General features: G+C 33.1%; 1 protein-coding gene and 1 long non-coding RNA gene across 5 annotated transcripts in view; both read right to left on the bottom strand.

Moving 5' to 3' along the window:
- Positions 1 to 14,879, bottom strand: part of LOC142225611 (uncharacterized) — a 318,712-nt gene that overhangs the window by 205,291 nt on the left and 98,542 nt on the right. The window lies entirely within an intron of this gene.
- Positions 1 to 14,879, bottom strand: part of Mondo (MLX interacting protein mondo) — an 83,621-nt gene that overhangs the window by 52,517 nt on the left and 16,225 nt on the right. For all 4 annotated transcript variants that reach the window (XM_075295400.1, XM_075295399.1, XM_075295402.1 and 1 more), the window contains exons 3-4: positions 8,880 to 8,986; positions 2,393 to 2,466 (exon numbers count right to left, since the gene is read on the bottom strand). In XM_075295400.1, the coding sequence (XP_075151515.1) occupies positions 2,393 to 2,466; positions 8,880 to 8,986 (181 nt within the window). The remainder of the gene's footprint in view (positions 1 to 2,392; positions 2,467 to 8,879; positions 8,987 to 14,879) is intronic.

Raw genomic sequence — 14,879 nt, 5'->3', positions numbered from 1 at the left:
GTCACCCCCCAGTTTTGTAGCATATTCGAAGACAATTTCAGAACACCAAAACTTTTTTTTTTGTGCACCCTACGACCCCCCGAAATACAATTTATTGAGCTGTGTCGCCATTTGAAGTCCGATTGAAAAGAAACGCATATCGTTGTTCGTGGTTGATCAGGGGCTATATTTCGTGCATTGGTCATTTTTGACTCCGACGTCAAATTTGATTTTTATTTCGCTTCGTATACCCCTATGATGCCCATTTCTTATAACCATTATAAAGATCTTAACAAAATATGAAACTTTTGCTTTTGAAGTATTTACTTAAATTCATAAACAAAAAAGTTACAGAGATTTTAAAAAGTCAATACACGGTTGAAAAAGACTGTTTTTCATATGTTTGGCTATAAACATTATATGTTTGGAACACAAATTTTTAAACACAATATTTTTGAGTGCAAGCATATAATGTTCATAAACTAGTATAACATGTTTGGGACATATATGTTAATATGTTAGAACATATTATGTTTGGGACATAAAATGTTTGTAAATATAATATGCTTGAATGCAAACATATATTAATTTAGAAATAGCCTATAAACATATATGTGTTTAGTAGCTTGGAGCGCTATTTAACAGGGAGCGATATTGAATTAAGTTGGTGGTTGTTGCTTGTTATTACAAAATTAACATTTTATTTTTCCTTGGGCAATTGATCAGCTACTTCTTTGATCCTTACAAACTGTGTGGTCCGCTGTTCGAATCCCCGTCCGGCAAAAGGTAAAATTAAAATAAAATAAAAAATCATAAAATTGAATAATTTCTTCTACAATGTTTGTATTACAGAAAAAGGTGCTAAGAACTAAAAAATCTCGTGGAAGTGAGAAAGATGTGGGGGAATATACAATTAGGCAGAAACAAAATTTTAAGCATTCAGGTCGAAAACCTATGTTGTTGGCACCTATATTACCTGTTTATTTTCATAATTCATTATGATTGTAAATATATAAATATATAAATAAATAAATAAAATTTTGAGCACAATATTGTTTGGGAGAATTTTTTTTAAGCATATGATATTTTTGGGTGCAAAATGCTTCCAAACATATTATATGGTCACATAATAACATATTGTTTTTTGGAAGACAACATTATTGAATTTGGATGCAAAAATACGAAATGTTTGGAACTTAGACTACCCAAACATATATTGTTTAGACCAATATGCTTTCAAACATATTATATATTGGTAGAGATCAAACATATAAATGTTTGGGCAATACCCAAAAATGTATATGCTTGAAGCAAAATATGTTTGGGAGTATATGTTACAGAAGCGATTTTTTGTGAGCGTGTAGGTCACCCTACACACCACCAAATAGTTTTTGCTGTGTTGTCATGATGTCCGAACCACATGCACATCGTTATTCACATCTACGAAATTAATTTATAAGGCATTTAGAACACAAAACCTATTTATCTGTAAATTTCTAACGGTACCTTTGTATACATACTCGTTGTTTGCACTATGGCATTTTCTGCGTTATGCAAAGTGCATGTGTTTTTGCTAGAACAATTTGAGAGCCTACTGTTTTAAAATTCTAACAATCACTTTCGCTACATGATTTTTTAAGTCTGTCCATATTTTTGTGAGAGAAGGCTGTTGATAGTTTTTGAAAAAAGTGAAAACAACAGCATTCTCTCACAAAAATATGGACAGACTTAAAAAATCATGTAGCGAATGTGATTGTTAGAATTTTAAAACAGTAGGCTCTCAACCACGACCAATAATTCGTTTCTTTTCGATCGGACTTCAAATGACGACACAGCACAATAAATTGTATTTCGGGGGGTCGTAGGGTGCACGGAAAAAAAAGTTTTGGTGTTCTGAAATTGTCTTCGAATATGCTACAAAACTGGGGGGTGACCACATCAACTTTTTTTCGCGACCCTATCTAATGTACACCCATGGAAAAATCGGCGAAAGTCTTTCATGATACCGCTGTGTTATTTCAATCAGCCTGAAAACTAGTCAGTCCATATTGATAGCAAAGGTGGTTTGGTTGAGCTTTTCTTCCACAATTTTTGGTCAGAGTTTATTGCTCTATAATGGTTTAGGAATATTATGAGATTTCTGTTGAAATAATAATTGAAAGAAAATTGTAATCTTCTAAGCCCATTAAGCAGAAAGTTATTTATTGCACATGTGAGACAAAATTTTTAATTGAATCAATATCTTAATCTGCTCCCATTTAATATTATTGTTCATCAAACTGTTTTTATCAAATATTTGGAACGTTCTGTTCATTATGGTGACACTGGCGCGTTATGAATACTTAAGTAAACCAATACATTTACAGATGGTCGTACTAGTACAATAGTTTTGTTTTCATGCTTTAAAACTTACTTGAGGATTACTGTGAATATCGACATCCAAGGGGGAGGCAAACTGACAAACCGGAGTCTTCCTTTTGAGTATAACTGGAAAAAAAGCAAATGGTTTATGTTCATGTAAAATTTTCTAAATACATATACACAGAAAAAAAATATTCTTGTGAGCAAAAATATTTCTTACAAATGTGAGCTTTGCTTAAAAAAAGACACAAATCTATGATATAAAGTTCTTTCCTAGTCCAAAAGTCGTTAAACTTTTTCACGAAGCCTTTTGTCCTTTTGTCTTTACATACAAAAAAATGCAGTTGAACTATTGAACTATGATTTTTTGTAACTTTTGTGAAAATCTAAAACGTATTCGAGAACGGAAGTTGTTTTTCCACACTACACCCAGAAAAAGTGACCCCTTCTTTAAGTTAAAATGAATTCATTGTGAAGAAAAATGTTCTCACTAATTTAAAACAACAAATATTTTATATATTATATTTGTTATTTATTATCTTATTTTACTTATTTTTTAGCAATCTCTTCGTATACAATAACAACACGATTCCAACTAAAAACAAGTAAGGAAAGTCTTAAGTCGGGCTGGGCCGACTATTGTATACCCTGCACCACTTTATAAATCCACATTTTCGATACTATATCAAATCCGTCAAATGTGTTGGGTGCTGTATATAAAGGCATTAGCCCTGGGATGGTACACTATGTTAGTAAAAACTATGGGAAACATTTTAATCTAAATCAATTTTGAGGCAACTTCGCAAAACTGTATTTATGGTTTACCGGTCGATAAATATGTATTAGAAATAAAGAAAAATTTGAGTCACTTTTACAAGTTTTCGACTTAGTAGTGGCGATTTTATAAGGAAAATGTGGGTATTTAGGCTATTTTTTCCCAAATCGGAAAAACATATATGTGGAAGCTATATAGAAATCTGAACCGATTCCAAATTTGACATGCATACTTAGTATTTTAATTATATTCCCTGTGCAAAATTTCACGTAAATCGGACTACAACTTTGACCTCTGTGATCATATGACGGAAAATCGAGCGAAAGATATATATGGGAGCTATATCTAAAAAAAATTTAGCACACTTGACTACACTACTAATTGTACTCCTGGTGCAAAATTTCAACCAAATTGAGCTAAAACTCTGGCTTCTTGGGCCATATAAGTCTATATCGGGCGAAATATATATATATATATATATATATATATATAATATATATATATATATATATATATATATATATATATATATATATATATATATATATATATATATATATATATATATATATATATATATATATATATATATATATATATATATGAGAGCTATATCTCAATCTGAACCGATCTATTCTGACCCAAAACAGGAACTTGTGCCAGATTTGAAGGTGATTGGACTTAAACTGCGACCTAGACTTTGATCACAAAAATGTGTTCACACACAGACAGACGGACATAGCTAGATCGACTCAGGGACCCACCCTGAGCATTATTGCCAAAGACACCATGTGTCTATCTCGTCTCCTTATGGGTGTTGCAAACATATGCACTAACTTGTAATACCCTCCCAGCAAAAAAATTTGGAAGTTCTTCTAAAGGCACTACTTTAGAAGTACTTCCAAAAATGTTCTCCCAAAGATGTTCTTTAGTAGTAGTAGTACTCTCTCTTTATTTTCTTAAGTAATACATTTACAAATCAATACAATGCATTTTACGATAACATATTTAGGTATCTTAAGATATAAAGAATAATGTAGTTGTAAGAATACATGACATTGACCTATGGTCGTTAGTCATTAAGTTATTTAAAAAGTAAATTCATGTAAAAGTTGTTCTCTGTATTGGATACAAGTTCTAATATAATAAGCTAAATCTTTCCAAGCAATTAAGAGGCCATCTAAAGCATAAATTAGATCATTTTCAGTAAGCAAAACCTTTTAAATACATGTGTCTGAATTCCTTTAATGCAGGACAATGGCCTAGGAAATGTTGTAAGTTTTCAGTTTCAAGCATATTGCACATAGAACATTGGCGGTTTACGGTCTGTGGAAATATGTTGCCATTCAATTGAATTAAGTCACTTCTAGCTTTGAAGATCCACATAATTTCTTCCTGAGAGAGATGCTCATTTATATAAAACTGGGCGCTTGAAGGATTCAATTTTTTATAAAACCTTTGAGTTTCACTTGCTTGCCTATTACACTTGTTAAGATATTCTATTCGCATATTTTGCAGCAAAAGTTCACTTCTCCGCATCCAGTCAGATTTCGTATTTATCTCCATTCTCCCAACATCGTGTTTCAACATTAAGTTATTTATGGCTTCTGCCCAAAATATTCCGCTTTGCAATATTTTTTTGCAAGTTGGTGAGGAAGTCGTTTTTCATTATAGTCAAAAATAATTCGAGACAAATATTTCATATGTGTTCCCAAGGTAAATATGTGGCCATTTTCTACACCAGTTTCCAGCATTTGTACATATGTAGGCGTACATTTTGGCAATCTTAAATTTTTTTCAAAAAATATAGAACAAGTCTGTCGACTTCCCCAAAGTTGGAGTAACCCCAAACTTGCGACCCGTAACTTTGTATCGCTCTGCAAACCGCCAAAAATAATTTCCATTTAGAGTTTACTGATACATTGGGCTTATTTAGAAAACTTTCCCATGTGCAATTAATACTATTGTTCGCCGCTTGATTTCTAGCTACGACGTGTTTGGTGAAGGATAGTTTCGGCGTCAAAGTCAACCCAAGGTAGCAGTATTCAGATGTGACCTTAATTTGTTCGCCTTTATAATACCACTGTTCATATTTTGATATTTTACCACCCTTCCTGAATACCATAATTTGGGATTTACTCATATTAACGTCCATACACCAATGTTATGTAGCTTATACATCATTGCACTTCGAGATACCTTATCAAAGGCAGCTTTGAAGTCGACAAAGAATGCATACGTCTTCATTTTTCTATTCCAGTTTAGGTGAATGACCGACGTTAGTGAGAAAATATTGTCAGATGTGGAGTAATTTCTACGAAAACCTGCTTGAAATTCGTTTAATTTGTCGTGTTTCTCAACCCAATCTGTTAATCTCTGTGAAACAATTCCCATCATAACTTTGGGAAAACAATTCATAAACGAAATTCCACGGTAATTTCTTGGTTGTGATTTATCGCCTTTCTTGAATATAGGGTATATAATGCTCTTGCAGAATGAATTGTCTACTTCCCCATTCTCAAGTATATAATTACAAGATATCGCAATTTGCAATAGGAGCTCATCCGGGGCATATTTGTAAAATTCGTATGGTACACGGTCTTCTCCAGGAGCCTTATTTACTTTGGTCTTAGCAAGCGCTTCCTTAACTTCACGGAGCGTTATTTCTCCATCCAAATCTTCATCAAATAGAAGCATGTGTGCATAATGAAAAGATGTTCTTTATTTTAACTGCACAGGAAGTCAATTTGAGTCCATTTTTTATAACTCGCTTTTTTCATAGTTTTAATGGGAAATTTAACATTTTTTGTTTCAATTAGGTTACAAACAAATTAAGAATTAATAAAATGGTACAAATTATTTAAATTTTGCCGAAAAAAAAACGCTAAATCCGTTCTAAAAAACTTGCGATATTTTGATAATAACATATTTGATGTCAAACGTTCCAGACAAGCGTTAGAATGCATTAAAAATCATAAAAAAATTTTAAAATTATTTATGTGTCAAAATATCACAACATTTCTTAATTCACATCCAAAACGCTGAATTCGCCTCACACTTTAAGAAGTGATGCAAATTCAATGCAACGAATGTTGAAAGGGTGGACATCCGTCCTATGACAAGCCCGTGTTAAATTCATCGCTTCTGCGCCAATTTTGCACTACTTCCGGATCCAAAAAGAACATTCACTACTTTTTTGGTGACGCTTTTTTTGCTGGGCTGTTCCACAGTGTGGCGCAGGGTATAAAAAACAACCCACGAGCAAACATATCGATTACATCGATGACAGATATCGATTACAGGTATATAAAAGAAATATAGGAAAATTTCCTATATTCTAAAGGGGACCTTATACAGTCGGATAAACCTGCGACACAACACGTAGCGGTGACAAATCCAATAGTATAAGGTCATGTTCGCGTGTTGCGGGGACGTGTCGGCATAAAATCAAAACGACTTTGATTTTTTATGGTTGGGTGGCACAAATCATTAGGTGTAAGGGGATGTTCGTCAAAAACAAATTTATTTTTACAATAAAAACAGGCATTTCTGCAATGAAATTAATGATGAATCGCCAATTCTGGTTGGAAATTTAAAAAAATATTTAAACCTAAACGAGAATTGTGACAAAAGCGTAGATAAAATCCACTTCCATTCAATGGAAACCCTGGTGAGAAGCATTTTGAAATTCATCAAGTAATTTGTAATTTATTAAATGTGGATTGCTTCAGGATCCGGATTTTTATTATTTTTTCCATTAGTTCAGTAACAAATGGCTTTACCCACAACTCTTCACACATCTTCATTGTTTATGTTTATGCTTCATCTTACTTTTCCAAGTTGTCATCATCCCTGCCAACATTTTTTGAATTTGAAACAATCGTATGCGACATCCAAAACTCGTCGGAAAAGCGCCGTCACTATTGAAAATTTGTACCACGCCAAGTTACTACAAAAAAGTATTGAATGAGTGCAATTATTAGGTGCCTTTTTTAATAAATTTAGAACGACGCCAATAAGAGCCCCTTCAAACAATCAGGAAAAGTGCATTTTAAGATAGTTGTAAAGAATCATACTTATAAATTCTTATAACATAACATTTATAACACTATCACAACGCATTTAACATAATTTTTTCATTAATAATAGAATGATGTTGATTTACAAGTGGCAAGTTACACGTTGCAGCGTCTATCAGCGTGTCTGTAAAATATCTGAAAAACAATCACTTTATTCCATTTGGAAAGTCAAAAATTGTTCAACAATATACCTTTTACAATTTTAAACGAAATAACTATGTTTTCAGCATTTCATTATCGATATTTTTAAATAAATTAAAGAAGCTAGTTGCGCTTGGTGTTTCACAAAATATAAAATGGCTCTTGTAACAATAGTGATGGCAAAATACTTTCATGTACATTTCATACTTTTTCATACGCTTCCTCCATCACGGTTGGCGATTGTGGCAGTGTCACTTATGAGTCCGTGGTAGCGATGAGGATGAAATGGAACTTTGAAATGCTGGCAGGGATATTTGTTCGTGCAGTGTAAGGGCAAAACTTGAACGAACACACAACAAATAGACGAACCTCTGTCGTTGTGTTTATCCGACCGTTTAAGGTCCGCTTAACAAGTGTGTCCTTATGTTTTGAAAGGATTGAATACTTCTTAGTACGAATGAACTAAAATATTTTTCTATGCCAAGTGTTATTCGTATGTATGATAAGCTTTCTTAATAAAGGAAGTCAACATTATCATTTTATAAGAAATTTTACTAAATTTGAGGAATCTTGGTTTTAGTACGGTTTTTGTTTATTTTTACGACTGCTTTGTTATCAGTGAATAGAATTTTCTTGTTCAGTAGTAAATTCTTATACTCAGCGAAGAAAACAATATTAGTAAAATTCCATGCCTTACTCTAATTAATGAACTATTCCTAACTGCTTTCAGTTTAGGATTTTTTTACTGAAACAAGTAAATTTTACTATTTCACACAAAAATTTAATTTAATGGAAATAAAATGGCTAAACTAAATTGATGGACATTTTTTCCTTTAGTTTCGAAGGCACTGAAAACTTTGTTCCTCAGAAAAGAAAATTCTTTCAATGTATGTACAATTTTTATTACAAATTAGGTGTATCAATTTGATTTAAATAAATTAAGATTTTACATTTAGTGAATACCTATGTTTTAGAGAGATCTATCAGATGACAAAACATTTTTAAATCCAAGCAAATGCGTTTTGGTGGGTCGTTATTAGCGCAATCTCTTTGATAAAGTGTCGTATCGGCCTTGCATGTACATTAAAATTAAGAAGGTTCATTAAAATGAATTCAGAACTAATGTTTCCATTCAAAATATTGGATATAAAAGTAATGTTCAATATTCTCCTGCGACTTGTAAGTGTTGGACGTTTTATCAAATTTAGTCTATATTCATCTCATTATTTCATGAGAATATATAACTTATGAAATCAAATTTTCAATCGCAAGAGCTACTGTGTAGTACACGTGTGCTACACTGAAAAAAGCTTGTCCAAACCATAGAAGGGGAGAATTAAACTAAATATTCTAAGTATTTAAGAGGCAATTCTCCTTTATATTTCAGTTTTGCGTACTAAATACTAGGAAACAAATTTGAATTTAATCATTTTCTGTTTTTTTCCTTCATGTCGGTACAAACCAAAAGTTTTGGAAATGTAGTCTCGACTCAACTAAATTCCAAACTTCGTAAATTATTAAGATATTCAGAAATTAAAACTTACACTGCATGTGCCAGCATCTCCAGATGACATTGTTGAGTCGTATCTTGTCCTTCCAACGTAAACGTACACCCTTGAAATGATTCCATTTTGGAGATGTCAATTTTTGGCTGAAATTATAAATAAAAATTATTTTGTTCATTATGTAGAATTATGTAATATTAAGAATTACAAATCAGTTCGCTATACTACTACTACTACGCAAAAATAGCAAATATCTTCTTATTTTTTACCCTAAACTCGTAACAATAACAATATACGGACTAACAAATTTCAATATACAAAAACAAACCCCCATGGCAAATTAACAATAGTTCATATAGTAATTACAGAAATTATAATAGTGCCTATCAGAGACCCCAGGTAACCACAAACAATATTCATAAAACTAACAAACAATATTTATAAAAATACCCACGCGTCAAAAACTCTCAGAATCAAAGTGTTGCAAAAGCCTACCACGGTACACCGAATCAGACACATCAAACGTCGTCAAGGATGTGAAGATAAATTCGCGAGTTAAATTCGTTGTTTGTGTCTCGGCTAAGCAAAATTCAAATTAATGGAACGTTGGAAAATAGATTTTCTTAAAAAGAGGCAACTTTGTGGTGGAAAAACTGTCAAACAGTTATTTTATGTGTAGTCATAATATGCATTAGTTGTTTTATATCGTCGAATAATTGATCCGTAAAGGATAACCGCTAATAACTCTAAAGTCGTATAAAAGTGTCAATATATCCTGAACTAATGGACATAAGATAGTAAAATAAAAAAATCTAATCTAAAGGGTATCAAAATAAGATTCTTAAATAACGTCAAAAATCTCTTACACAGTATTTGGGATAACATAAAGTGTCATCAGATATCGGCAACATGTTGCTATGATATTGGATCGCCCATATCTGGGAAAATATTTTAGAGGAATTGACCAGACAAAATGACTGTGGTAGATATTGGCCTGGACCAAAAATCAAAATTAAAAAAAATCAAACATTTCATGTAGGGTATTTGAGATATAGCGTCACCGATATCGGCTATATAGCGCCGATATTTGATCGCCTATATCGACGAAACCGTTCTAGAGGAATTGACTAGACAAAATGCCAGTAATAGATATTGGTTATGAAAAAGAATCAAAATTAACAATGCAAAAGTCTCATGTACAGTTTTTGAGATATATTATCACCAGATATCGGATATATAGCCCCGATATTGGATCGTCTTTATCTAAGAAACCATTAGAGAGGAATTGACCAGACAAAACGCCAGTAATAGATATTGGTTATTACAAAAAATCAAAATTCAAAATTCAAAAGTTTCATATACAGTTTTTGAGCTATATCCGATACCGGGTCTATAATTGAATTTTTAATTTTGGTTTTATGCCATAACTAATACCTTTTACCGGCATTTTGTCTGGTCAATTGTTATGTAGTTTAAAATAGTCTGTAAGGTCATTTGTATCCATGGACATAAGAATTCAATAAAATAAGCAAAAAAATGAGAAGTGCACTGAGGGCACTAGCGTACTTGATACTAGAAAACAAATTTAAAAATTATAAATTATTCGTTTTTCTTTTTTTTTTTCTTCATGTGGAATCTGGTGATAACTGTACATGAGACTTTTGCATTTTTAATTTTGATTTTTTGTAATAACCAATATCTATTAATGGCATTTTGTCTAGTCAATTCCTCTCAAATGGTTTCTTAGAAATAAACGATCCAAAATCGGGGTTATATATAGCCGATATCTGGTTATCATATAGCTCAAAAACTGTACATGAGACTTTTGAATTTTTAATTTTTGTAATAGCCAATATCTATTACTGGTATTTTGTCTGGTCAATTCCTCTCAAATGGTTTCTTAGAAATAAGCGATCCAAAATCGGGGTTATATATAGCCGATATCTGGTGATAATATAGCTCAAAAACTGTACATGAGACTTTAGCATTTTTAATTTTGATTTTTTGTAATAAACAATATCTATTACTGGAATTTTGTCTGGTCAATTCCTCTCAAAGGGTTTTTTAGAAATAAGCGATCCAAAATCGGGGTTATATATAGCCGATATCTGGTGATAATATAGCTCAAAAACTGTACATGAGACTTTTGAATTTTGATTTTTTGTAATAACCAATATCTATTACTGGCATTTTGTCTGGTCAATTTCGTTCAAATGGTTTCGTAGATATAGGCGATCCAATATCGGGGCTATATATAGCCGATATCTGGTGATAATATAGCTCAAAAACTGTACATGAGACTTTTGAATTTTTTATTTTGATTGTTTGCAATAACCAAATGGTTTCGTAGATATAGGCGATCCAATATCGGGGCTATATATAGCCGATATCTGGTGATAATAGCTCAAAAACTGTACATGAGACTTTTGAATTTTTAATTTTGATTTTTTTGTAATAACCGATATCTATTACTGGCATTTTGTATGGTCAATTCCTCTCTAATGGCGATCAACTTCGGCGCTATATAGCCGATCAAATATCGGCGATCAAATATCGGCGCTATATAGCCGATATCGGTGACGCTATATCTCAAATACCCTACATGACATTTTTGATTTTTTAATTTTGATTTTTCATCCAGGCCAATGTCTACCACTGTCATTTTGTCTGGTCAATTCCTCTAGAATATTTTCCCAGATATAGGCGATCCAATATCAGAGCTATATGTTGCCGATATCTGATGACACTATATCTCAAATACTGTGTAAGAGATTTTTGACGTTATTTAAGAATCTTAATTTTGATACCCCTTAGATTATATATTTTTTATTTTACTATCTTATGTCCATTAGTTCAGGATATATGTTATTGACACTTTTATACGACTTTGGAGTTATTAGCGGTTATCCCTTACGGATCAATTCTTCGACGATATAAAACCACTAATGCATAGTATGACTACACATAAAATAACTGACGGTGTTTGGCAGTTTTTCCACCAAAAAGTTGCCTATTTTTAAGAAAATCTATTTTTTTTGGAATACGTTCCACAAGTTAAATTCGTCCCACAAAGTTAAATTCGTTCCACAAATTTGAATTTTGCTTAGCCGAGACACAAACCACGATTTTAACTCGCGAATTTATCTTCACACCATTAACGTCGTCAAGGCGTCAGGATGTACATTAAAATCCCGAGCAACTCTCACTTCAAAAGATCTCTCAACCAGCCCATTTTCGACCGTTTTTACGACCAAGTGATTGCTTCGCGAGGAATGTGTGAACACAAATGATTGTGTCAGAAACGAAGTTCACTGATTCCTCCATACCCTGCAAAACAGCATCAGACTACGAATAGATAACATACGAGACTGTGGAACGAACACCCCACAAAGCGCTCAACAAATGGTGTTATATGAGAATCCCGACTGACCTGATATACATATAAACCGGATTTGCGTTATTGGACGCAACCTGGACCTTATTCAAGTTATAGCCAGCACAACCTCCATACCATACAAGATCACAGACATCACCAACGCATGAACCAATTTAATCCGTACACAACGCGGCAACATCAAATCGCAGTTATACAGCTGTCGGAGGGTGAAGTTGACACGCGATACTACACAGACAAAAAATATCACCAAAATATTCCCAATTAAAAAGTTGATTGAAGTTGAAAACTTTTTCAATTAAAACCAGTATGGAAAGTCTAAAGTCGGGCGGGGCCGACTATATTATACCCTGCACCACTTTGTAGATCTAAATTTTCGATACCATATCACATCCGTCAAATGTGTTGGGGGCTATATATAAAGGTTTGTCCCAAATACATACATTTAAATATCACTCGATCTGGAAGAATTTAATAGACTTCTACAAAATCTTTAGACTCAAAATTTAAGTCGGCTAATGCACTAGGGTGGAACACAATGTTAGTAAAAAAATATGGGAAACGTTTAAATCTGAAGCAATTTTAAGCAAACTTCGAAAAAGTTTATTTATGATTTATCGCTCGATATATATGTATTAGAAGAACTTTTCGACAAAGCAGTGGCGATTTTACAAGGAAATTGTTGGTATTTTGACCATTTTTGTCGAAATCAGAAAAACATATATATGGGAGCTATATCTAAATCTGAACCGATTTCAACCAAATTTGGCACGCACAGCTACAATGCTAATTCTACTCCCTGTGCAAAATTTCAACTAAATCGGAGTTAAAAATTGGCCTCTGTGGTCATATGAGTGTAAATCGGGCGAAAGCTTTATATGGGAGATATATCCAAATCTGAACCGATTTCAAGCAAATTTGACACGCATAGTTACAACGCTAATTATACTCCCTATGCAAAATTTCAACTAAATCGGAGCAAAAAATTGGCCTCTGCGGGCGAAAGCTATATATGGGAGCTATATCTAAATCTGAACCGATTTTGCTCATATTTTGCAAGTTTTTCGAGACTCATAAAATATTCGGATGTACGGAATTTGAGGAAGATCGGTTGATATACACGCCAATTATGACCAGATCGGTGAAAAATATATATGGCAGCTATATCTAAATCTGAACCGATTTTTTCCAAAATCAATAGGGATCGTCTTTGAGCCGAAATAGGACCCTATACCAAATTTTAGGACAATCGGACTAAAACTGCGAGCTGTACTTTGCACACAAAAATACATCAACAGACAGACAGACGGACAGACAGACAGACGGACATCGCTAAATCGACTCAGAATTTAATTCTAAGCCGATCCGTATACTAAAAGATTGGTCTATGATTACTCCTTCTTGACGTTACATACAAATGCACAAACTTATTATACCCTGTACCACAGTAGTGGTGAAGGGTATAAAAATTAATTGATACTATTAACCTTTTAATCAAACTAGAAACATTAAGTCAATTAACTTAATGATTGAGAGTTTTTAAAATTTTAATTAATACAATTAACAATTAATCAAACTCGGAAGAGTATGACAGTTAAAAAATTATGGATGTATATATTTTTTTTTAATTCTTAAAATTTAAAATTTTTTTGAAACTATGAATTTTGGAATCAAACTAAAAAGGATTAAAAATATTTATAAAAAGTGATTGAAATATAGTGTAGCGTTTAAAAATAGTTTCGTTTTTAATCGAAAAATTAATCGAATTTTGCAATCAACGTCAATTAAAAATTTAATTGAATCAATTAAAAAATTAATTAAAATTTCCTAATGAAATCAATTAATTTTTTAATCAAGTATTTTTTTGGATGCTCAGTTTTAATTATCTGTGATTGATACTATCATTTTCGTGATTGAAGACATTTCAATTAAAAAATTAATTGGATCAATTAATTTAGTGATTGAATCTAATAAAAATTTTTTTGTGTGTACCCAATCCACATACTCAGCGAAACTAATCCTGTCATCCACAACAACCCCCAAACGTCTTACACTCGTCACAAAGGCGATACTTCACCACCACAGCCATCGGCCTAGAGGCAAACAACACCGCCTTTGTCTTACCGGGATTAACAGAAAGGACGTTGGCAGACATCCAGCCATGCAAAGCAAATAGAGCATGATCAATCTTTGCCTGCAGAACTTCGACGAACTGAAACCACTCTTAAACAGAATCGGCATATGCAAATGGGCTACACCAAGGAGCAATTACCCCAAAACCATCATTCAAAAGCATGGAGAATAGAATTGGCCCGAGAACAGACCCTTAAGCTACTCCACTCCTAACCGGCAATTCAGCTGAAGAAACCCCGTCAACACAAACATACTGCCTGCGATCTGACAGGTACGACGACACCAACCGACACGCACTGGGACTAAACCCAAAACAGTCCCTAAGCTTCCTCCCCACCAGCCCATGGTCCACCCTATCAAACGCCTTCTGCAAATCCAATGAAAGAAGAACACAAAACTTCCTGTCGCTGATACTGAACCTTAAGCATAGGCTCAACATATGGTACCTGCTTCGAAAAAAAACCAGTAAGGAAAGTCTAAAGTCGGGCGGGGCCGACTATATTATACCCTGC

The sequence above is a fragment of the Haematobia irritans genome, chromosome 2 (assembly GCF_050003625.1).
Source record: "Haematobia irritans isolate KBUSLIRL chromosome 2, ASM5000362v1, whole genome shotgun sequence".
Taxonomy (NCBI): domain Eukaryota; kingdom Metazoa; phylum Arthropoda; class Insecta; order Diptera; family Muscidae; genus Haematobia; species Haematobia irritans.
This window is presented reverse-complemented; position numbering and strand designations above follow the sequence as displayed.